At 57.8% G+C, this 24,125-nt stretch overlaps 7 protein-coding genes across 7 annotated transcripts; 4 read left to right on the plus strand and 3 right to left on the minus strand.

The window, feature by feature from the left end:
- Nucleotides 1-7,524: 7,524 nt before the first annotated feature.
- Nucleotides 7,525-7,775, plus strand: SPRG_20860 (hypothetical protein; the record flags this gene model as incomplete). Its single annotated transcript, XM_012349501.1, has 2 exons — nucleotides 7,525-7,710; nucleotides 7,761-7,775. 2 exons carry the CDS (start codon nucleotides 7,525-7,527, stop codon nucleotides 7,773-7,775), a joined length of 201 nt encoding a protein of 66 aa, XP_012204891.1.
- A 426-nt stretch (nucleotides 7,776-8,201) lies between these two features.
- SPRG_20861 (hypothetical protein) lies at nucleotides 8,202-8,531 on the minus strand (the record flags this gene model as incomplete). Its single annotated transcript, XM_012349502.1, has 1 exon — nucleotides 8,202-8,531. A coding segment is annotated over one exon (330 nt), but the record flags the coding sequence as incomplete, so codon positions are not given.
- A 3,181-nt stretch (nucleotides 8,532-11,712) lies between these two features.
- Nucleotides 11,713-12,255, plus strand: SPRG_20862 (hypothetical protein; the record flags this gene model as incomplete). The annotated part of the gene is made up of 1 exon (XM_012349503.1): nucleotides 11,713-12,255. A coding segment is annotated over one exon (543 nt), but the record flags the coding sequence as incomplete, so codon positions are not given.
- A 482-nt stretch (nucleotides 12,256-12,737) lies between these two features.
- Nucleotides 12,738-14,297, minus strand: SPRG_20863 (hypothetical protein; the record flags this gene model as incomplete). The annotated part of the gene is made up of 6 exons (XM_012349504.1): nucleotides 12,738-12,814; nucleotides 12,867-13,100; nucleotides 13,147-13,212; nucleotides 13,264-13,367; nucleotides 13,413-13,844; nucleotides 13,888-14,297. 6 exons carry the CDS (start codon nucleotides 14,295-14,297, stop codon nucleotides 12,738-12,740), a joined length of 1,323 nt encoding a protein of 440 aa, XP_012204894.1.
- Nucleotides 14,298-14,998: 701 nt separating this feature from the next.
- Nucleotides 14,999-15,577, plus strand: SPRG_20864 (hypothetical protein; the record flags this gene model as incomplete). Its single annotated transcript, XM_012349505.1, has 1 exon — nucleotides 14,999-15,577. The coding sequence occupies one exon, from the start codon at nucleotides 14,999-15,001 to the stop codon at nucleotides 15,575-15,577; it is 579 nt and encodes a 192-aa protein (XP_012204895.1).
- A 33-nt stretch (nucleotides 15,578-15,610) lies between these two features.
- On the minus strand, nucleotides 15,611-16,160 carry SPRG_20865 (hypothetical protein; the record flags this gene model as incomplete). Its single annotated transcript, XM_012349506.1, has 3 exons — nucleotides 15,611-15,688; nucleotides 15,742-15,831; nucleotides 15,891-16,160. 3 exons carry the CDS (start codon nucleotides 16,158-16,160, stop codon nucleotides 15,611-15,613), a joined length of 438 nt encoding a protein of 145 aa, XP_012204896.1.
- Nucleotides 16,161-16,735: 575 nt separating this feature from the next.
- SPRG_20866 (hypothetical protein) lies at nucleotides 16,736-21,223 on the plus strand (the record flags this gene model as incomplete). Its single annotated transcript, XM_012349507.1, has 1 exon — nucleotides 16,736-21,223. The coding sequence occupies one exon, from the start codon at nucleotides 16,736-16,738 to the stop codon at nucleotides 21,221-21,223; it is 4,488 nt and encodes a 1,495-aa protein (XP_012204897.1).
- Between the last annotated feature and the right edge of the window lie 2,902 nt (nucleotides 21,224-24,125).

A 24,125-nucleotide genomic window follows, 5' to 3' on the forward strand; every position in this document is an offset into this window, starting at 1 on the left:
GGGCACAGCCTTTCCCACGTACAGAGCCGACAGCAAGGTGCACTCGACATCCAACGACGATGAGAACCTCGTAACGATGGCGACTGTCGCTCGCTTCAATCCCTACTGCATCTCGCGACGGCACCAAAGAATAGCGACCCATGTCATTATTCTTATTGCACGTCAATATAGCAACCCCATGTCCTTTCTTACTGCACGTGATCGGCACGTCGATCTTCTAGACGGCGGATATATCTACATGTCATTGTGTCAAGCCATGCACGAATTGAACAACGTACGTCGCTGAGTCGTCGACGAGGATGCTACCGTTGTTGTTGAAGTGGGTCGTTTGCGCCCTTGTAGTACGCTACGTGGTGAGGATCAGCACATACAGAAACCATAATGAGAGGCGCCTACTGGAGGTGATGCGGTGGAAGTGCTCCTGGCCGGCCGAGTCCCAAATCTGCAGCGCCACGTCGTGCTCGTCTTTGCGGCGCAGCTCGCCGTTGACGCTGCGCCGTGGTATGAGTTTACCACTCGAAAGAGCAAAAGGCGAGGGTCAACGTAACCTGCTGTCGCCAAGCAGTAGGCGCTAGATCGTGTGGGGCTTCTTGACATGCGTCTTGGCCTCGTTGTCCGTGGCCGAGAGCGAAGACGGCGCGCGGCCGCTTCGTCGACGACAAGCTCGGGCGCTGGCGTCATCCGTTGCCGCTCTTGCTGCAGCTTGATGACCTCTTCTCCCGCCATCTTCTTCTTCTTTTGGAGCTCTTCCTCGCGAGGTCGTTGCCCGTGCGCATGGCGAGCCCTTGACAGAGTTGTCCACGTCGACGGGCGCCGAGCCGGCCAAGCAGATCGTGGTGAGCCTGCCGCGAGCCGTCCATGCCCGAGTCGCTGTCGCCGACCATGGCGCAAAGGACGAGGAGGTGCTCGAGATCTGGACGCGGCCATGGTCCGAGCGATGGAGCCCCCACGTCATGGAATGCGAATCCAAACAAGACGACCGTATCCACTTTTAGAGGTACCCTCTCCAGGCTTATATCGAAAAAACATTAAGTGGGACGGAAGCGCTCGGGAAGCAGGGCGACGCGCCGACCCAACCCGACTGCTGCGGCCGCCCGTGAAGCTCCTGCTGGCGTAGCCAAGCAAGCTGCGGCCTCTACACGTTCTCGAGTGCTCACAGCAGGGGCGACCTGCCTGGCCACCGGCGGCGAGCGCGAGCCCACGACGCCACTCGTACTGCTGCGGCCTCCCGCGCACAATGTCTGTGGCATACTAGTAGAGTGGTGTAGCGCTCTTGCGTTTTCCACACAGAATGATCTTTTACATGTACTAGTATATTGCTACCATAGCGGTCGTCGAGTTGCATGGCAGGCTGGGGCCAACGGCATCGCCATGGTCGAGCAATCTAAGTCCTATATACTGCGTAGCTAGCTAGCAACACCTCGGTCGCCTGGCTTGAAGGGCTATGCGGCCATGCGCACCGCCAATACCCTAGCCGTAGTCGTGGTTCCATGATGCCTACCTGGCGGCAGCTCCTTCGGGACACCCGGTCGTATTCCTCAGACGCGTTCGCCATCATCAATCCACGGCCTGGCAGGGTGAGCTTCAAGTTCGGTATTGAGCTTGTGGTGCACGAACTTGAGCGCCACGAGCCTCTAGATGTCGAACAGCGTCAAGCCTACGAGCGTGCGATACACGCGGCGGTTCAAGTTCGCCTGCACTCGCGCCATTGGCGAGTATCTTCTTGCGTCGTGACGCGCTAACAGTAAGTACACGACCGGAGCGATCTGCTTGGCACTTCCGCGCTCACCCTCCTCCAACATCTACCCGATTTGACGCACTGGTTGCCAACTCGGCGGCGCTCGTCGCTGCCATGTCTTGGTATCGAGAACCATCGACGCACTCACGTGCCCTGTCGCTCCAGGCTTCACACAGAGGCTTGGGCACCGACCTTGAAGTAGCTGGGACTCGCATTGCTCACGCGTGCAAGTAGCTTGGATGGCTGGAAGCCGCAGCCGGACTATACTCTGCGTGATATAGTGAGCGGCGGCGACGGTCCGTTCTTTCTTTCTCAGCCGAAAGCGAGCAACCAACCGATTCCATGCACGTTTGACTGCCAACATCGCACGTTGGACTTGCCACACGCCGCGTACCTTGAACCTCTCAATGCGGGTAGGGGTACGAAAAGAGAACGCCACCTTGGTTCTGCGGCCAACACTCGCTCGTACTATGTGCTTCTCGAAAACCAGAAGACCGTCCACGCAACGCTCGCTAGCAACGCTAATTACAGTTTGTGCGCCATCATTCGTGTCGGAATACAGCGAGCGCGTGCAGTGACCTTCGGATTACAGCAGTTGCGATTGGCGTCTCGGAGCACGACGCTATTTCTTTGGGCTCCAATCTGACGTGGAATCGACGCAGGCGCGGTCGATCGATCAATCCATGGTCTGATACAGATACGGTTCATGGTCACGTCGTCGGATGACGTGACAAGGTGACCCGTCACATGCAATGGTCTCACTCTCCATCGACGTAGCCCAGACGTGGACGAGGGAATTGAAACGGAGACCGCTGGCTGGTATATTTGTTGATGATGAGTAATCTTTGGTCCTGCGAGATGGATCAGTTTGTCGAGATACTCATGCAAAGCAACAGCCTCATGTGCTGCTCGCGTTCATCTCGCCCAAATGCACCACGAAACGATCTGCAGGTCGCAAACGCCGTTCGAATAGGACCCGGCCACGCTACAAGCGTTCGAAATGCGTAGAGCATGGACGCAAAGGTGCTGGCGGCCTGCGCCATGTTCGGTGGAGCGAAAGCACATACTACTGTAGTACGCGTGGGTGTTGATTCCTACCGCCGATGAAGCGACGCCGAGATTCCATCTGGAGCGATGGACTGGGCAAGTTCTGGTCTGACTGGGCGATGATATGCTGTACAGCTGTGGTAGCGCTCGCCGAATTCAAGAGATGCGGATGCCCAACATGGCCGTCCGTCGTGCTCAAACATTGCGCTGCTCGACGCCTCGGTGGCTCGTATGTCAGTCATGGTTTCAAGACCGGACGATTACACAGCGACTGCATGCCCGAGTATGTGGGGTGGTTGTAAAGACTCCTTATAATCGGGTGGGTGCAGTCGGTGGTGGTATTCCCACCGTATTGTCTGGTGCGACCAGTGCAGGGTACTACAAATTGTAAAGTTAGAAGGAGGACCGAGAGAAGATTCTGCCCCTCGCAATCGCGCCACATCTCTGTGCGCACGGATTTTATGAAGGAATGGCTGACCAAAGCCTTGTGGGTGTTGGCTGCGGGCGTTTGGAGCCTGGCGATCGCGCGTCGCAACGCAGCTTCAACGTGCGTCCAGCATTTTGGTGACGGTTTACGGGACGCATAAGCCAATCAGAAGGCGTCAATATCTGCGTGGCCACCAATCCCGAGCGCGCATTTCAAATGCGGGGTCCAATCAACACGCGCCAAATACGATCCTGTGATGCGCGGGAAGCCACCACGGGGCTCGATCCCAAGAACTGCCACAATCGTGAGCCAATGCTTTCTGTTGCAGCATAGCTTTCGCCGCACGGCTTGACGGCTGGACAAATATCCTCCGGCGGGGAGGAAATGGTGGGCTTTTTAGACATGTCCTCTTCATCATCAATCTTCTCCAGCTGGTGCTGGAGGTTGTCGCGTCGATGCGAGCCACAAAATGTTGCGTGGTGTGCTCGGCAAGCTCACCGACCTCAACGACATCAAGAAGCTCTTCCTTTTCCTGAACAGAGTGCGCGTCAACAACGACGTGCATGTGGATGGCATGAACGGCACCGCTCGTTGGACGATCCAACAGGTATTGTTTGAATCGTGTTTCTTATTAAACGCACCGAGTCTTTTAGATACGCCAGATTCGCGCGAAGTTCGTATGTGAATGCGAGGGCTACTACAAGAACGGGTGGGTGTGCAGCCACGTCGTCGCCGCCATATCGCTGTGCAACGACATCAACCTTCAAGTAGCGCTGACGGCCATCCCGCTTCGTAAGACACCGGGAAAGCCGGCAAAGAAGGGGCACTGCTTGGCCAAGTCGACCCGCGGCAAGGTCTCCGCCAAGGCCAAGCTCATGAAGACGTTGACGGAGAAGCCCGCCAAGTGCTTCGGTTGGGTCGTCGGCCGAGTCGTCACCGCCCGGGAACGTGACCCCGAAACTGGGCGTCTTGAACAGACCGTCGTCCGCGGCACGGTGACCAAGATCTGCACCGGCACCGTGCACAAGTGGGAGGTCACGTTCGACGGCGGCGTCAAGGAAAGCCTCGGCGTCGAGGAGCTGGCGACGCTTGTCGAGGCGTCGGATAGACTCGGCATCAAGGTGACGTCGACCGAGCTTGCCACGCTCGTCCGAGCCAGAGCCCATGTGCTGCCTTTTCGAAAAGTATGGGTCAACTCGTAATACATGGTCAAAATCCATCCACATATCGTGCTGGTTCCGCAAAACATCCATATATTGTGGTACTTACACCACAGGAGCTAATTCCTACCTAGAGGTACGATTTGGCTTGAATCCGCTAGAATTTCAGTGTTCCAAAATCCGCTAGACGATTCAGTGAAAATCCACTAGAATTTAATATTTACCGTCCGCGCCTGCCTCGGAGCGCAAGCCGATCGTCATGTAAATCTTGTCCTTGAGGCACTGCTCAAGAAGAGCGTCTTGAGTTGCTGCCGGCGCCATGACGACCTCAAAGACGCGCTTCTGCGCCTCACGTGACCCAAGCGCGAACACCTTGGACGCGCGATGCATAAAATCTTTGGCGCCGGCCGAGCGAGCGGCCTGGACGTCTTGGTCGCGGCTGCGCTGAAGCGCCTCAAATTGAGAACTGACCGCGGCAAGTCGGGCACTGATCGCGGCGTTCTCTTCTTGAAGCGCTTGAACGGTGTGGGCCGTCGCAACCGCCTTGTCCCGTCCGGCCTTCTCGAGGGCCTCGATCTGCGCTTGCGCCTCGGTGACGGAGGCCTTGAGGTGCTGCTTGGCTACGGACTCGGGGCTTGCCATCGTTTTGGAAAATGAGGCAAAACAAAATGCACCAGCTTTGGGTTCCACACGCTAGCCAGTGACGCACGCCAGCGCTGTTGAAGATGTGAAAGAGCCCGCACAACCGCCTCTCGACGTCCTGCTGCTATACTGTATCAGCGGGCATGATCAGCGGGTGCCTTCTTGGATACTCGTGCTGACAAAGCATGCGTCACTCGTTATTGCATAGTACGTCGACGGGCGCCGAGCCGGCGAGTTAAATCTTAGTGAGCTTGCCGCAAGACGTGCATACCCGAGTACTAGCTGTCGTCGACGGCGTCCAGGGGCGGCGACAGCTCGTGGTCGCTCAAGTCGTCGTCGAGCTCTGGCATCGTATGCTGTGGGTGCGCAGCGGAGGCGCGTCCGAGCGGTAGTGGTACCACTGCGACCACACATCATCGTAACATACTATAGTAAGGGTCCCTTACTATAGTATGTTACGAGCGCACGGGATAACGATTTTGATCTTCATTCGTTGCTATTAATAGATAGATCCGAGGGAAGCTAACTTACCTGGTACTATGCAAGAATGAATGACGCCTGCTTGTCAGCACGAGTATCCATGATGCCAAAAAGCCACCCGCTAATATACGCACGGCGGGTCCAATTCGTGCGTTTTTCATCCCGTCATCGGATGACGTGATATCCTATCACATGCTGTTAGTCTCCTCCAGCTTCGAATCTCCGAGCAGCTACAATCACCTTGCTCATGCGTGAAATGCAAGACGCCGCGATCCCGTCGCTTGTTTGTACACTGCTGTGTGATATGCAAACCAACGACGCGTTCTCTCTCAGCCAAGAGAGCTCACCATAGCACCTTTGACTGGCAATAATGCGGATTGTGCGTTGGGCTGGACGCACGCAACTTCAACCTGTGGCGCGGGATGGGCGCGGATAAGGGATACGAAACAGGAGAGCAGGACCGTCACTACCATCTGTTGCAGCGACCATACTGGGTGTTTCGCGCCTGCAAGGAGTCGAAACGGTCTTTTCAAGAGAAGGCGGCTCAGCGAAACCAACGACTGGTCGGAAGAGCCTAGCATTCTAGTTTTCGATCTCCGCTAAGCAACCCGCCACGCCTCACCCGAGGTGCAGCGGTAATGCAGGCCTCGCGCCCTTTTTCCCCCTGAGCGAAGAAGCCATGTGAAAGACGACTTGCCCAACAACTTGGATGTTTATCCTTTTGCTGGACAAAGCACGGGCGACGCTCGGCAGGTGACCGACAGGTTCGTTGCCGCGCATCATGACTACCATGTCGGCTACACGTAGCGCCTTCCTTAATCTTCGCGAGCGACGCGGCAGTTGGGCACTCGGTGCCGTTCGGAGGAGGACCTTGATTGTCGAACCGCGTCACGATCTTCGTCGACGGCCCCAAAGCTGCCGCCGAGCGAGTCCGCGGCCACAAGCGGCGTCTTGTTGGTGGACGGCGCAAGCGTCGTCGTAAGCAGCTGCACGTAAAGTTGGAGGACCGAGCCAACTTGCGGGCAGTCGACCGCGTTGGTCGTAATGGCACCGAGCGTCCACGGGCCGTTGGCCACCGGGAAAATGGGACTGCAGACGTCTTTGACTGCGACCTGCTTGGTCATGATGCTGCGGCGTGGAGGTACGTAAGACGCGCGTTGAGCAAGCCAGGCCCCACCGTGTGGTAAGTACAGCAGCCCGGCGGTGAGGGTCGTGTTCACTTTCTCGTAACCCTACCCGCGCCGACATGTTGAAATGCGTGCGTCCAGCCCAGCGTCCATACGATGTTATTGCACGTCCAAAGTCCATCAATGCTACTAGTATTGCGAGCTTTCTTGGCTGAGAAGGAAAGAGTACCTGGCTTGTGTATACCGTGCACAGCCATCGAAGCGACGTGCACAGGCTGTACCGGAGCCGTAAGACCATCATTCCTATGCACTTCGAAACGCGCCACGTCATTGGTCGATCTGATGGCGTTGACTGCATACAAAACGTCTAATAGCTCGAGGTCAAGGGGGATTTTATTGCAAGTCCGACGCAATTCAAATGCAATTTGGCGACGTTGCATCTCAATACAATAAACACTGCGTATACTTGATACTCACCCATTGACATATTATTTTAATTGACACGTGAGTGTTTTTTAATTCAAATAAAATCACACTTCATCTGCGTCGACGTCAAATTTGCTTTGCTCGCTTGGACCAAACGGCGTATTGCATCAGCAACTCGGCAGGCGCCGCGATGGCCGCTCTCTAGCAGCATGGCGGCGCAGGACGACGGTCCAACGCACCTCAAGAACGAACTCGACGCGCGGTCGTGACCATGGCAGCGCGTGTAGACCACCGCGACACGGGTCGGTCTCAGCCCGATCTGGACAGCAAGATGGCGGCCATGGCCTCGCGCAGGCTCGCTTCGGTGCCATCTGCTCAACGAGCGAAGCGTTCCTGACACCCAAGGTGTGTTTCGCGGGCCTCGAGGACGTCGACGGCTTGTGCCTCGGCGTCATCTTGTCAAACGTCGCTCTTGCGATGGTCAAGGTGCCTGTCGCCGACGCGGCCACCACCGCGCCTGTCTCGGGCGCGACAGATGATGCTGCCGCGAAGACAGCGCGCGGTCTCGTCGTGGACGCGGCTTTGATGCGAGCTGTATTGCTCAAGGCAGCGGAGCTTGGATTTGTCCAAGAGTTGCCGACGATCATCCAGGCTCCACCGACGGTATGCATGTTTCCATCTTGTATTTGACACATTTTTACATCGTATTGTAGGGAGCCACCATTTAGCTGCATTGCCAGCTCGGCCCGCGTGCCCGGCTAGAAATGTAGTCTCCATAACATTCAATCAATCAAACGTATTTCGCGTTGCAATCAAATTAGTTTAGATTAATCTAACTCAAAGACTTTGCTGCTAGTATGCATTGGTACGCCTGATTGCATGGAAACGCATACAATAATGGCTTGCACTCGTCTTTCCGGTGGTCCGAGTACAGGAGCATGCGTGCGAGCTATCCCTTGGTGAGTGGGTTCTACCACAGGATGGATCTCTGAGCTCACTCCCAAGGACCTCGTGCTGGTAGTACTTGCAAATGAGCCTGCCCGAACCACGCATTCGATATACATCCAGACACCGACCGAGCACATTGACAATAGACAAGAAGCCATTCTAGCCGACAAAACGTCGTGTTTTCACTCGTATTACTGTCGCTAGATTCAAAGGGCCGCTTGTATCATGAGGCAGACCATGCGTGCGTGCTCGGTGATCTCGACCTGGCGTCTCTTCGCGCTGGTGTGTCCCTCTCGGCTGCCACGCAGCGTGTATCTTGACGCTGCCAGCGCCTCGTAGCTCCTTTTTTGGCTCTTGGGCGCGGGCTTCCTGCGCGCAGTGGCATGGAACACGGCGGCCACGTGATTGATGTCAAGCGCCGTCGTCAGGTTGAGCTCTTCTGCAGCGGGCGTCGCAAGCTGTCCAGACGGCGCACGCAGCGGCGGCGGCCGTACAGGTGAGCAGACGCCTCGTCCCGACAGGCGCACTTCGGGTGGCGTCGAATTGCAATAAGCAGGCTCTCAGAAAAGTTATTGCTGTGATGTTTTAAGAGAAACTCCCCTGACAAGATTTATGGTTATTCCCTTCATGCAATCTGGATACTCTATAGACGAAAGAGTCTCGCACAAGTAGCTCAACTTGGTGTACGGCAATCCTTCTCACTGTCGGTAGGAGGACAATTCGATTGCTCCTAGGTGACCCCTTGCCGCCCATCGCGACATGCCACTGCATAGTCCCTGAATGCAACGACATGACTTTGACAATGATGGAGCTTCGCCGTGGCGATCGTCCACGTAGTAAGCGGCGATCTTTTTCATCGTAAAAAGATATAGCACGTAGCGTTATGTGTACGCTAGGCGTCTTAGGCACCGCGATCGAGTTGAATGCGATGCAAACGATCCATCATGGCACCTTCGATTGCTGCAACTTCCTTCCATTCATGTCGGGCTTGGACCACGTGAGATGCTAGTAACATGGAAGGCTGGAAGCTACGAGCTCGCAGCTGGACTGTACACTCTGCGCAATATGCCGAGCGGTGGCCCGTTCTTTCGCAGCCTAAGACAGCTCGCACTCGCACCTTTGACTGCCAACATGCACGTTTGGCTGGACGCAACTTGAAGCTATCAGTGCGGGTAGGGTTACAAAGCAGAGAACGCTACAAATGTAGTAACGTTACCGCTTGCCTTGGCTGTACACATGCGGGCACCTCGACTGCAATCGCACTCCCGTCTTTCCCGCTTCAACTCCTTCATCGCAAACGCGAAACCCATGGACATTCTTAGCTCTAGCGTCCACGGTTCCATTCAGCAGTGACGATTGTAGCGTGCATGTGGAGCAGCCCAATTCAACGACGCTTGTGACAGCCGATTCGCTCCGTTGCAGCTTGCTGTCGTGTACCAGGCGAAGATAGCGGCGCGATTTGACAGCCAAGGTCCTCTTCCGAACGGCGCCGAGTGCCGTACGGCGTGTGGGTCGTCAAGCTCGAGGACGACACGATCTTCAAGCCGACATGCTATCGGTGGCGCCATCGAGAGCCGCGCATCTCGATGGCGCACCGATAGCATGTCGGCTTGACGATCGTGTCGTCCTCGAGCTTGGCGCCGTCCGCTGTCGGTTGCGTGCCCTGCGCCACCTGTGCTCGTGTGTTTGAAGAGGATTACCATCGTACTGCAAGTGTAGCAAGTGTAAGCAGCAAAGGAATAGCATTATTGCTCGTATTATTCTATGGAGCGCGTCTGCGTTGTGGGGCAGATTCGCATCACAGAGATGCCTACAGCTAGAACCGGTGTTGGCGGCCTGTGCCATGCTCGGTGTAGCAAAAGCACACACGCAGAGGTGTTGATTCCTACCACACTCCGAGATTCATTCTGGGGTGATGAACTGGTCTGACTGGGTGATGATGTGTGGTAGCAGTGGTCGCGCTCATCGAATTCAAGACCGGGCGAGATGCGGGAAGCGAAACATGTGGTCAAAATGTATGACCGCTCGTCGTGCTCCGACATTGCGCTCCTTGGCACCTGGACGGCTTGAAATGCAGTCGTATTTACATGACCAAAGTCCAGCACAGCGACTGCATGTCCAGGCACACGTCGTGGAAGGAGAGACTCTTTGCTTTCTCGGTTCCGTGGTGGCATTTCTACCGGTACCGTATTGTTTGATGCGACCAGTACAGGGTACTAGTACGTAAAGATGGGCCACGAGAAGAATCCGCCCTTCGTAAGCATCTCTGTGCGCGCGGATTGCTGAAGGAATGCTGCGCAACTTCAACGTGCGTTCGGACTTTTGGAAACACGACAAATGAGCCAATCAGAGGGCGTGCAACTCAAATGGTGTGTCCAATCAGCATGCGCCATACGCGATCTTCGGATGCGGAGGAAACGACCGGTGAGTTCGAACGCTGTCCACTGTCAACTGTGTCCCAGTCACGAGCCAAAATTATGTAGACGGAAGCATAGCGTTGGTTCTCTTCGCAAGCTCTTCAACGAGCGATCGCTTTGCACAGCTTCAAGTTGCCCATGGGCCTTTTCCACACAGAGCGATCATTTGCGTAGCTAATGTGGCAGACGTCGAGTTGGCTAAGATGGCAGCCTGGAGCCAACTGCATCACCATGGTCGAGTTACTAGAGTCCTATGTACTGTGTGTAGCTAGTAGCTCGCTAGCAACACCTTGGTCGCCTTGTTTGAAAGCCTACGCGGCCGTGTGCATCACCGATGACGTAGCGAGTCGTGGCTCCATGACGCCTACCCTGGCGGGACACCTGGCCCTGTGCTTTCGTTACCTTTAGCACAGATGTTTTGCCACCGACGACCTGGTCGGGCAGGATGTGCTTCAAGCCGGGTACGGAGCTTGCTGTGCGCGAGCCTGAGCACCATGAACCCATGAACCATGCGATCTGGAGCGGTATCAAGTATATGAGCGTGCGTTACGCGCGGCGGTTCAAGTTCGCCTGCACCCGCGCCATTCGCGTGATGATGCGTCGCGTACATCCGGAGTGGTCAATCCTGCGCACACCTTCTTTCTGCCTTCCAATACCGCGCTGACTGCTACCTCGGCGGCGCTCGTCGCTGCCGTGGCCTTCCCATCTTGATTTCGAGAACCATTGCAGAGCCTTCGTGGGCTGTCGCTCGGCGCTTCACACTGAGGATCGTCGACAGTAGCAAAGGGATACATAGGATACTTCATGGCCTTGATGGTCGTAGCTAGAACTTGGTACACACGTGCGAGAAGCGAGAAGCTGCGACCCCGCAGCTAAGCTATACGATGTGCGATAGACGGAGCTGCCCGTTCTTTCTCAGCCAAGAGAGCTACCAATCGCACATTTGACTGGCACCGTGCACGTTCGACTGGACGCACGCAACTTGAACCTCTCGGAGCAAGCTGTTCGCGCCAGGACCTTTGCAGGTGAGCAGGTGCCTCACCTCGACAGGCGCAGTTCAAGGACGTCTTGCGAAGCGCAAGCTACTAGTACCAGAGGAGATTCTGCCGTTTTGAGAGAAACAACCCTAGAAGGTCGCTCTTCTTTCATGGCCATTCCCTCATTGCACTGTAGAACTCTTTGTAGAAGATCGAGTATCGCAAACGTAGCTTCAACTTGGTGGCTGGAACGACGAGAACGACGAGAACCTGTTTCATTGGTTTTCTCGGCGTCAGACAAACATTTTGTCCAATGAAATGCAAGTGTAGCACATCGCCCACGGCCATTTGTGCTTTCGCCTCCGACGTGGCATCAAGCTGCACCAGGTCGTGTCTTGCGGGCGGCTCGATGCGCCGACGACGCATTGCCACGCCCATCCCGCCCGAGACCGCGAACGCCACCGAGAAGCACACCGCTGGAAGGCTGGCTGGAAGGCTGCGCACGAGGCGCTCACGACCGAGCAGCAAGCGCTCGCTCAGCAGCACGAGCAGCTCCAGAAGAGCGTCCACGTGCTCGCTGGCAAGCCGACGTCTTCTCTTGTGCTGCGATGTTCATATCCGTATCTTCCTTGTCGGGCATATTACTACTTTTTAGGAACGGAGCGACGTCCAGCAAGGGCAATGGCGCGCCTTGGATCGCCGTGAAATGTCCTTTCAGCCAGGCTTCGCGGCGTTCTAGGACCACGATATGTTCGTGTGCAAGACCAAGCGAGACCTCCATCGCCCGCATCTTCTCGCCTTGCAAGGGGAGAAGACTGATGGAGCAAGCGGCGCATTACCAAGCTGCGCTCGAGTTCGCCAATTGACGCAAGACGCGCATGATGGAGGGGTCGCTTCGTCTAGCACACGACCATATCATGGTGCTCGAACGGCGCGACGCGTGACACGAGGACCATTTGACGACGGCCCAAAGCGCGCCAACGCCGACGCACATGCCGGTATTTGCTCCCTCCCACGAAGCACGCCCGACATGCCAGACGTGGATGTCGACGGTCGTCGCTTTAGCGTCGTACTAAGTTTAACGTTGGATACACTTGCATGCCATTTCTTAGTTGTATCTCGTCGTCATCTCTTCCAGTTTGCAAAGCACCCGACGCCATCTTCGTCAGCGCTCTCCTACTGCCCGGGCGATGCGACGAGCCCGTCGGCGCCACAACAACAACAACAACGTCGTCGCATCAACTCTATGGCATTTCTTTTATATTAGGGCGCTCCGACGAAGCGGAGGAAGCAAGGACAACGACGGCCGCGTTGTGATCTCGTCGAACGAATCGAACAAAGGAGGTTGTCAACTGATCGTGCAGTTGTCGTGCGTGAGCTTTCCGCGTCGCTCGCGCTCGAGGAGCTCGCGTTGCGTCATGGAAGCTACCATCGTCCGAAGTGAGCGGGATGGATCGAATTTAGAGAGACGACGTACGGTTGAGGGTCATGATGAGCGCGTCCCGGGCGATGGTTTCAAGCGCGTCCGACGTGTTCTCCGATGTCTTGGCACTCGTCTCGATGAACCGGCAGTTGTACTGCGACGCCGCCGCTTGCCCGTCTTCGGAAGGCACGATGCGCGTCGGCAAATCAATCTTGTTGCCGACAAGCAGCATCGCCGGCATGTTGGGCGTCGAGTATTGCTGGATGTTCTTCATCCAATAGCCCACATCTACAATGTATCAATCTATCAATGCGTCCCGTCCATCGGGACGTACTGTCAAAGCCGCGCTTGTCGCTAACATCGTAGACGAGGATGATGCCATTCGCGCCCTTGTAGTACGCTACGTGGCGAGGATCAGCACTTGTAGAAATCCATCGCGAGACGTTCGTACTGGAGGTGATGCGGTGGAAGCGCTCCTGGCCAGCCGTGTCCCAAATCTGCAGCGCCACGTCGTGCTCGTCTTCGAGGCGCAGCTGCCGCAGCTTGAAATCGACGCTACGCAGAGGTATGAGACAGAGTAACAGGAGAGGGTCAACATACCCTGCAGTGGCCAGCATCGACTCGGAAAACTCGTCGCCAGAGAAGACGCGCATGAGACTCGTCTTGCCGACGCCGCTGTCGCCGAGCAGCAGAAGCTTGATCTTGTGGGGCTTCTTGACGACCGTCTTGGCCTCGTCGTCCGTGGCCGACGCCGAGAGCGAAGACGGCGCGCGACCAAGCGAGCTGCGCCCCGTGGTCGCCTTTGTGATCGAGGTGCGGTTCGAGCCGCCGCCACCGCCCTTCGGGCCAAACTTGGTCAGGACCTTGGACTTGAATCCCGAGAGGAGCGACGACTTGGCCTTCGCAGGCGCGACCGCTTCTTCAACGACAAGCTCGGGCGCTGGCGTCATTGGTTGCCGTTCCTGCTGCAGCTTGATGGCCTCTTCTTCCGCCATCTTCTTCTCTTCGAGCTCTTCCTCGGTCATGCTCTTCCTCTCAAGGTCCTCGCCCCGTGCGCATGGCGAGGCCTTGTGACAGAATATCGAGCGCCTTGGCACTCAAGGCGCCCGTCTCGGCAGGGTGCTGCGCTGCGCGGGAGCCCGACCCGTCGTTGAACGTGATCGAGTCGACGTCGACGGGCGCCGAGCCGGCGAGGTAGATCTTGGTGAGCGCGGCAGCCTGCCGGGAGACGTCCGTGCCCGAGTAGCTGTCGTCGACAGCGTCCAGGGGCGGCGAGAGCACATGGTCGCTCGACTCATCGACGAGCTCGGGCATCTCGCGGGCCCGCGAGTGCGACCGCGACCGCCCATAGTAGCCGGCGCCGTCTGCCTGGTCCTCGCGCGGGGCCTCGCCGCAGAAGGAGCGGCTGCGGCTGCGGCTATCGCGCTGGTCCAGCATCATCTCCATCTCGCGCTCCCACGCGGCTTGCTCGTCGGCCTCATCCATACTAGAATAGCTCCAGTTTGCCGTTGTTCAACTGTGGCCCCGAACTGGGCACTCACCCGAGACACTCTGAGAATGCATACCCAAAAGTTGCGTGTTCTTTGTACAAATAGAGCGTTTGTGGCTAATCCCACGCGCCTTAATGCAGGCAGGCCACCGACACGTAGCATCATGCGTCTCGCGTGGCACTGCGAGCGCACCAATTGGAGCACGCACTAGCTTGCAAGAAGACTGTAAAGCTCTCCTACGCCAATGCAAGTGCTGGCCTTCGCCGTACTGAATTCTAGAGCGTACGTCGTTGAGGGCGTCGTCAGCTGGGCCGCGGGAACGAGCCGGTAGCTGCTGCAACACGCTTGTCGCTTACGCGACGAGGGCTACATCGCCAGCGTAATGCGGCGAGATGACGACAGCGTCGGTCCATCCACCGCCAACCAGACTGATATTGCGCTAACGTTGAAGCACCATGATGGCCTGAGGCGATGCATGCAACGTAGCACGACCGCCGCTTCAAGCTGGCATGGCGCAGAGAGACAACCGTTGCTTGATGCATTTTGATGCCACGCCTGCGACGTGGTCGTCGTCGAGAGTTAGCGATGGATTGTGTTGGTGGAAAGAATTGGCGCGCTAAAACGTACTAGTACGCGTAAAAATATGTATTTTTAGAGGTTGGTCGCTTGGTGGTGGTCACAACAACAAGACCAGCGATGGGCCGACTCGCAAGCAAGCGCAAGATCAAGCAGTGCGACCCGTTCTTCAAGGGCAAGCGCGACGGCGAAGGCGACAAGTACGACAGAGCGCCGACGGTCTCGAAGCGCAAGAAGCGCAAGGACCGCAAGATGCTGGACCAGGCGGCCATCGACCGCTTCGTGCTGGGCGGCGACGCCTCGTCGTCCGAGGCGATCCAGACCAAGAAGAAGCGCAAGAAGAATGAAGGCGCGCTCGCCGACGTTGAAGGCCGGCGGCCGGGCGAGAGCATGCGCGCGTTCAACCAGCGCATGGGTCTCGAGGTGCGCAAGGTGCTTTACCACGAGGCGAAGAAGGACCGCAAGTCGAATGCGAAGAAGAAGGAGTTCTTTAGCGCCAAGAAGGAGAAGCTCAAGCGCAAGAAGATGACGGACCAGGAAAAGTACGACCTCGAGTACCAAGAGACGGGCTCGACGAAGCGCGATACCTTCAGCGCGACCGAGAAGGTCCGGTTCGGCGACCGATACGACGCGCCGCCGATCCTGCCCGTGCTCAAGGGCGTCTTCAAGAAGAAGGCCGACGCCAAGACGAAAAAGTAAAGCAATAGAGTCCCTTGTACACTTGCGCCGACCTTAGCACGTGCCCACGCGGGCCTCGGCCGCATCTTGCTCGACGCGTTGGGATGGCACCGAGAGGAGGAGCCCGAGGACCTATGAGGAGGACGCCAAAGTCACGACCGCAGCAAAGACGTTGCGTCGAGTACCTGTGCCAAGCGTGCGACGTCGCCATGGCAGACCTCAAAGCAGTAGGCGCGGGCGTGCCACCGCAGCGACAAGAGCTCGTCGTAGAGCGGCTACGCAGTACAGTAGTCTGGATGGCAACGTTGTCCATGGTCTCGGCTGTAGCTCGTACCTGTGAGTAAGGCGCTGCGTGTGGGTGCAGGAAGAGCAGGTCCACGCAGAGCGCCGCGTCGCCTGCCAGTGCTTGTAGCCGGTCGTCGAGCTGCCGTTCCATGCCACCGTCGTTCGGCGCGAGCACCCAGAGGACGTGCGTCGTCGCGCTGCTCCTGGCGCGGGTGACCTCGTGGCCCAGCACGCGCTTCGTGGCGGCGAACTGCTCGAGGAGCGCGTCTTCCTCTACGTCCAGCCCATCGCCATCGACATGCAGGTAGACATGGTCCATCGTCGTCGGCGCAGAGGCAGGAAGCAACCGCGTAACAAATCGACGTAACACGCGATCTTGCCCGGCTCGCAGCAGCATTCCCTCGCTATAGGGACTTTATATATTCATATTGGCCGTTATCGTCGGATGTGGACCGCACGTTGCGGTTGTGAAAGATACACTTGCCTTTGTATGCAACGCGGCCGCGTCGAACATTAAAATATTGACCGATACAAACGCCAAGTCATCTTCGCTGGCATATTGGTGCTACCCTGCGTCATCCACGCCATCTACGCAATACGCGATCGGCCCGCGCTGTTTGTATAGGCTGTGGCTTGGAGAGTCGCCCACAGAGAGCACGGTACAAAGCTTGCGTTAGCATCGACGGGCGACGGCGTCGCAGGGATGCCGGAAGGTCCGTATTTGGCGGTCCGTATTTCGAGGTGGGCGTAATGGGCTGGGGCCAAAAGATCGTTTTTTGGTCCACATACAAACCTCTAGTGATAAAATGCAATGGGTGCAAATATTGGCGGCAATATTAATATATATTGACGTCAGTGCAGTGCGAGGCGCCCATATTGGATTTGAGCAGGCCCATGGCGCATATCAAGCCGGCGGCAGCGCTTCCAAGCCATGAGCGCTTCCAGGCGCGGGCGCCCACGGACATGAGCAACCTCTCCATCAACCAGCGCTTGGTCATGGAGAACAAGAAGCGGTCGGCCGCGCTCCGGCGCCGCAACACGATCGAGGTCGAGAAGATGCTCTCGGCGGCGCCGGTCGAGGTCGGCGCGCAGATCTGGCTGCCGGACCCGGAGACTGTCTGGCGCATCGTCGAGATCGTCAAGTACCACGAGGAAGAGAAGGGCATGATCCTCACGGTCGTCGGGCCGCGCGGCCAGGAGACGGTCGACATGCGCGACATTGGCGACCTCTACCGCGTCAACCCGCGCGTCGTGGACGACATGACGTCGCTCTACTACATCCACGAAGCGGGCATCCTCGAGAACCTCAACGTGCGCAGTCGCCTCGACAACCAGCGCCCGTACACGTTCATGGCCAACGTGCTCATCGCGGTCAACCCGCTCCGGAAGGTCGTCGAGCCCCACATCAAGGACTACGTCAAGACGCAGATGGGCGACCGCCCGCCGCATCCGTACGCTGTCGCCGAGGTTGCGTTCCAGCAAATGTCGCTGCGGTCGCCGTCGCAGTGCCAGTCGATTGTCATCTCGGGCGAGTCGGGCGCGGGGAAGACCGAGACGTCCAAGATTGTACTGCGCTACATCACGACGCGCGAGCACATTCTGAGCTCGGACGTGGCGCCAATCTCGACCTCGAAGCTCTCGTCGCAGGAGCTCGACCGCCGGCTCTGGGACACGAACCCGATTCTCGAGGCCTTTGGCAACGCCAAGACGCTCCGCAACCACAACTCGTCGCGCTTTGGTAAGTTCATGAAGCTCCAGTTCTCCGAGGTCGCGGGCAACCGGCTGCACCTCATGGGCGCCTTCATCGAGACGTACCTCCTCGAGAAGTTCCGCGTCGTCGCGCAGATCCCGCACGAGCGCAACTTTCACATCTTTTACTTTCTCCTTGCCGGCGCGTCCGACGAGCTCTCGGCCAAGCTCTCGCTCGGAAGCCCGAAAGACTTTTTCTACCTCAACCAGAGCGGCTGCGTGAGCGACCCCAACATTGACGACGAGCTCCTCTTTGACGACGTCTGCAGCGCGCTCAAGACGGTGGGCGTCGACGCGGACAAGCAGCTCTCGGTCTGGACGCTCCTTGCGGGCATCTTGCACCTCGGCAACGTCGTGCTCGTCAACCGCGAGACGTCCGAGGGCGACTGCGCCGAGGTCTCGTCCAACACGACGCCGGCGCTCGCGACGTGCGCGATGCACCTGGGCGTCGACGGCGCGCACCTCGAGCGCGTCATCACGCAGCGCGAGATCGAGACGCGCGGCGAGAAGTTTGTCATCAAGCGCAACGCCAAGGAGGGTAGTTATGTGCGTGACGCGATCGTCAAGTCGATCTACCAGCACCTCTTCGACTGGATCGTCCAGCACATCAACGTGGCGCTCGGACACGGGCCGCCGGAGCTGCCGTTCATTGGCGTCCTCGATATCTTTGGGTTCGAGTCGTTCGCCGTCAACGATTTCGAGCAGCTTTTGATCAACTACGCCAACGAAGCGCTCCAAGCGACCTTCAACCAGCAGGTTTTTATCGCCGAGCAAGAGCTGTTTCTGCACGAAGGCATTGACGTCGGCAAGATCCAGTGGCCCGACAACCGCGACTGCATCGACTTGATTGCGGCCAAGCCCAACGGCATTCTCGCGCTCCTCGACGCCGAGGCGCGGACGCAGAAGCCGTCGGACGACAAGTGGAACGCGACCTTGCACAAGACGCACGCGGGCCACGCGCACTTTCTTGCGCCGCACGAGAAGGACAAGAAGTTTGTGTTTCTCATCAAGCACTTTGCGACGATGGTGCCGTACACGATCGGCAACTTCATCGACAAGAACAACGACACGATTCCGAAGGACCTCGAAGACCTCGTGCTTTCGTCGACGTCGGCGCTCATGGCCCAGATCTACAAGGACGGCGCCGACCTCTCGGCCGGCTCGTCGCTCAAGAAGCCGAGCGTCTCCAACAAGTTTTGCGACCAAATGCACGCGCTCGTCGATACGCTCAACGCGACGCGCTGCAACTTTATCCGGTGCGTCAAGCCCAACCCGACGATGGCGCTCGGCGTCTTTGACAATGGCTACGTCGTCGACCAGCTCCGCTGCACGGGCATGCTCGCGACGTGCGAGCTTCTCAAGGTCGGCTTGCCGACGCGTGTCTCGTACGATGAGATTTGCCGCATCTACAAGCCCGTCTTGCCGCCCAACGTGACGCCCATGTTTGCGTGCTACAACGAACGCACGTTCACGGAAGCCGTGCTCTGGGCCTTCCGCGTCGACAATGACGCGTACCGTCTCGGGCGCACGCGCGTGTTTTTCAAGACGGGCAAGATCGCGCTCCTCGACGCGCTCCTCAAGGTCGACATGAAGAAGATGGGCCCGTGGATCGTCGCGCGCCTCAAGAAGTGGCTCGCGCGTCGCCGCTGGCGCTACGCGACCGCCAAGATCCTCGCCCAGCGCGCGTTCCTCTGGCTCCTCGAGCAGACGCGCAAGCGCAAGGCGGCGATCCTCAAGATGCAGTCGATCGTGCGCATGTACAATGTGCGCAAGCAGTTTCTGCAGAGCCGCACGCGCCACCGCGAGGCGGCGAAGCGCAAGCTCGCGGCGCAGCACCGCTGGAAGATTGCGATCGCGCACGTCCGTGGCCGCGTCGCGTTCATCGAGCTCTTTGCCAACTCGCGCGCCAAGCTCGCGGCGCAGCAAGCTCGCATTAACCGCGCGGCCGTCGTGCTCCAGTCCATTGCGCGCGGAAAGCTCGCGCGGCGCGAAGCCGACCGCCTCCGCCGCCTGGCCCAAGACGCGGCGATGCGCGCGCGCCTCGCCCAGGAAGCCCGCGCCCGCGCCGAAGAGTCCAAGAAGACGGCCAAGAAGCGCTGGCATGCGGCGTTTTACACGATCATGGCCCAGCGCCACTTTGTGCAGCGCCTCGTCAAGATCCGCAACGCCCGGATGGCGGCCGAGAAGGCGCAAGCCCGCCAGCGCGAAGAGATGGAGGCCCGCCGCCAGGTGGAGGCCGCCGAACACGCGCGCATGGCGTACCTCCAGTCGCAGTCGGCGCTCAAGATCCAGGCGGCGTACCGCGGCAAGGTCGGCCGCGACGAAGCCCGGCGTGTGGCTGCGGTCGTCTACGCCCAGCGCGCGGCCGAAGCCGCGGTTCTCGCTGCCGACGAAGCCGCGCGGGCGGCCGAGATTGCGTCCGAAGCGCACCAGGCCGAAGCCGCCGCGCTCCGCAAGCTTGATTCGCTCGAGGCGACGCGCCATGCGACGATGGGGTCGGTCGGTCTCGCGAGCGCCGGCGTCATGGGCACGGCGGGTGTCCACGGAGTCGCGGGCGAGGCCTCGGCCATGGGCGCGATGGGCTCACAGGGCGTCGCCGGTGCCGTCATGGGCCACCAAGAGAGCTTGCACGAGCCCGATCTGAGCTGGATGCCGCAGGACGCGCCGATCGTGTCGGAAACGACGGTTGGCGATGCGATGCGCGCCGAGCAGCTCGCGCAGGCTGGTCGCGATCTCTTTGGCGAGGAAGGCGCCGAGGTCGTCGGGCCGCTCGAGAGTGCCGAAGACGACAACATGCGCAACCCGGTCGAGCGCTTCCAGGAGTTCCCGACGGGCCCGCCGATCCCGTACAAGGGCGGTATCTTTACGTGCACGCTCCTCGGCCACCGCAAGCTCCAGGACGAAAACTGGGGCGACGAGTACACGGAGTATGTGCTCCGCGTCACGTGGGGGCGCGACATCCTCGAGCAGTCCAAGACGGCGTGGCTCGTCGGCGGCCGCTACAACGACTTCAACTCGCTGCACCAAGAGCTCAAGGCCGCGGCGTCGGGGAAGCGGGGCAAGCGCGCGCCGTGGTTCCCGCGCTTTCCGAAGCGCCACCCGTTCTCGTCGTTGATTGGGAAGAACCAAGAAGAAAAGTTCATCATCAAGCGCGAGAAGGAGTTGAACCGGTACATGACGCAAGTGCTCACGCAGATGCCGGACGCGCTCTTGAACGTGCACATGGACCGCTTCCTCCAGCTCACGCTGCGCACGTCCGACATTTGCGAGCGCGAAGCGTTTGCCGAAGCCCGCAAGGCGTGGGAAGAGGAGGAGCGCCAAGCGATCGCGAACGCTGCGGACGCCGAGCCGCTCAACGACGCCGAGCTGCACGAAGTCGAGCAGCTCGTGCACGAGCTCCTGGAGAAGGTCATGTACAGCCAAGGCGACATCCGCAACGACAATGGGCTGCAAGAGATGATCCACGCGGTCAAGGTGCTCCAGCCGCGCGTGACGGCGTCGGCGCAGATCGGCGCGGGCGTCAACATGGAGCTCGTGCCGCTCGCGATGCAGCTCCAGGACGACATCCAAGACGCGTTCAGCCAGTACAACGACACGCTCTTGGCGCTGCGACTCGACCAAGACTTTCACTAAACCGCATCAAACGAGAGTGTAGCGCAACGGAACGCTACCCCACGACGCTCCTTGTAGCGTAGATAAGAAGAAGCCAATGCCATGCATTTTGCACGTTTTCATCGATACGACGATTGGGGCCTCGTTGCATGGCAGCCGAGAAGCACCATCCGAGCGCGAAGACGCATGGCGCCAGGTTGAGGTCGCTGACCACGCACGCTTGGTGTACCTCAAAAATACGCAGCCCTTTGAGCTCTACAGCTACAGAGACAAAGCATTTCCTAGGCCAAGGTCCGAGTACAGGAGCCTGCGTGCTAGCAAGGGCACGAGCTATCGCTTGAATTCGATTTGAAATGGATGTTTTTATTGGCTCAATTCTTGATTCTTTCTAGCCAATCAGAATGGTTCACGACCTCGCCTTAAATAGTGTGAGCACCGTTCAGCACAACGACGAGTAGCAGCCTACAGACGCGCCAGCGCCACGTAGCAGCCGGATGTACCTCTCCACACACTTCTTGAATGACGTAAATGTCGTCTCCGACGCTGCACGTAGCGCAATCACGTGCAAATCCATTTTTCGTTTTTCGAGGTGGTGGCAGAATTGCCCAAATACTTCACGTCGCATCGCGGGGTTCCGAAGCTCCAAGGACCGTAAAACTGACTGCCACAGTTGGCCATGGGTCTCAACCCGGTGTGCGACCAGCTTGTTGGTCGCCGTCGTTGCTTGGGCACTCACACCAAACTCGAACTGCCGAGCGTCGGTTTTCCGGAAATTCGACATGCAATTTCGGTTGAAAATGCGTCGACATCGCGGAAACCGAGGACGCCATCTCTATTTGTTCATGATAAAGAGTGTGTTGCATGTGGCCGAGGGAGGCAAAGTGTACGCGATACCGCTGCGTGATGAGGCCTTGTATCTCGTACATTATTTCGGTATAGCGAAAAAGCACACTATATGGAAATATTGCTTGCCGCTGTCATTTGCTCTCGCTACAGAGCTCGCACGGTGACGTCACATAGCAGTTTGGACTCCCCGAAGTGTGGTCTAGCAGTCTGGCAAGTATGGGCGATTTCATAATCAAACTTCATTTCGGTCGATCTGCCGGCACGGCGGGCCTGTGTTCACCAAAATATGGCAATTATGGTTGAAAATGGCGAACGCCAAAATTAACTACCAGCAACACCAGATAGACGACGCTGAGGCTTCTCGGGCACCACTGATGCTGCTGCATTGTGCTTGAGGAGACTCCATCAGCTCTCTCTACGCAATGCAGCGTTTCTCGTTGGTCTCCCTCATTTTCGTCAACGCCAGGCCAAAGCGTTTCAGCCAATCAGAGCGACAAGACTTTCGATTTGTGCTCACCAGGACCAGTGACCTAGGACCGTCGACCTCGTTGCTTCTCCCTTTTCTATACGAAAGTATAGCCAAGCATCTTCTACAAGCAACATGGTCGCGGCGTCTTGTATTTCACACAATGAGAGCAAGGTGAATTGCGCTGCTTTAGAAAAGTGCTCTATGTTGTAGCCGATGGCAATATATGCGACTGGTCATTTTTGTCACGTCATCCGATGACGTGACGAGAAACTGTATGTAGCAGATCAGACTAGCAGATACTCGATCGACCGAGTCTTCGTCGATGCGCCAATGTCATTGTGTATGAGAGCTCAAAGCGAACGAGTGTTGTACTTCGACACCGAAAGTTATTGCTGCCACCACAATTTGTCGACTCGCGGCCTCGTTCCTCCCGGTGGTCTTCCAAAGCTAACTTCTCGGAGCTCCTCGCCGACCAGCTTCAACTATCCCAGCGATATGATATTTGCAATGACGCGTTTCTTCGTGGGTGTATTGGCTTGGTCGCTCCAAGTGCAAGCTACAATCGTCACTGCTGAATCGAACCGCGGACGCCAGTGCTAGGAATGCACCGTATTGCACGTGCAGTGGAAGATTTAAAGCCGGAATAAATGGAATATACGAGAGCAGTGAAGATGCGCGCATGTGTACAGCCAAGGCTGAGCGAGGGTGGTGGCGTTCTCTGCTTCGTAACCCTACCCGCATTGATAGCTTCAAGTTGCGTCGCGTGCACGTGCGTCGCGTGTGTCAAGTCGAACGTGCCATGTTGGCAGTCAAAGGTGCAATGGGGAGCTCTCTTGGCTGATAAAGAACGGGTCGCAGCTCCGTATATCAAGGGTATATAATAAATGCATATATTATATACCCTTGCGTATATCCACGCTACTGGAATCTCACATGGTCCAAGCCCGACACGAATGTGTGTGGGTGCTGCAGCAATCGAGGCGTGTACCGGTATCGTCAAGGATTGATGTGCATCGCATTTGAATTCGATTGATGTACCAACCGCCGGCGACGAACTTGCTGCGCGCGAGCTTGAGCGCTACAGGTCCCTTGATGCCAAGCAATGTCATGCCTCTGAGCGCGGCGGCTCAAGTTCGGATGCACTCGCGCCTTGACGAGTATCTCCTTGCGTGACGACGTACAGTACGACCGGAGGGTTTCCGCGCTCCCCTTCTTTCAGTCCTCCTGTCATAACGCACTAGCTGCTCGCTCAGCGACGCTCGTCGCTGGCATGTCCTTGCCACCTTGCTTCCGAGAAGCAGGAAGTCGCCTTCGTGGCCGGTCGCTGAGCGCTGCACACATCGACCTTGAAGTAGCTCCAACCCGGCGGGCTACCGCATGCGATGCAAGAAGCGCAACCTCACAGCTGGACGATGCACGCTGTGATATATTGACGTTCTTTCTCAGCCACGAGCATTCGGAACCGATTCGATGCACCTTTGACTGCCAACCTCGCACGTTGGACTGGACACAACAGTCGCAATTTGAGCTTCATCGGCGCGAACGCCACCAACCGTCTCTTGCATCTCGACACTTGCGGGCCTCCAAACCGCGGTTGTCTGCCGCATC

This window comes from Saprolegnia parasitica (assembly GCF_000151545.1).
Source record: "Saprolegnia parasitica CBS 223.65 unplaced genomic scaffold supercont2.54, whole genome shotgun sequence".
Lineage (NCBI taxonomy): Eukaryota > Oomycota > Saprolegniomycetes > Saprolegniales > Saprolegniaceae > Saprolegnia > Saprolegnia parasitica.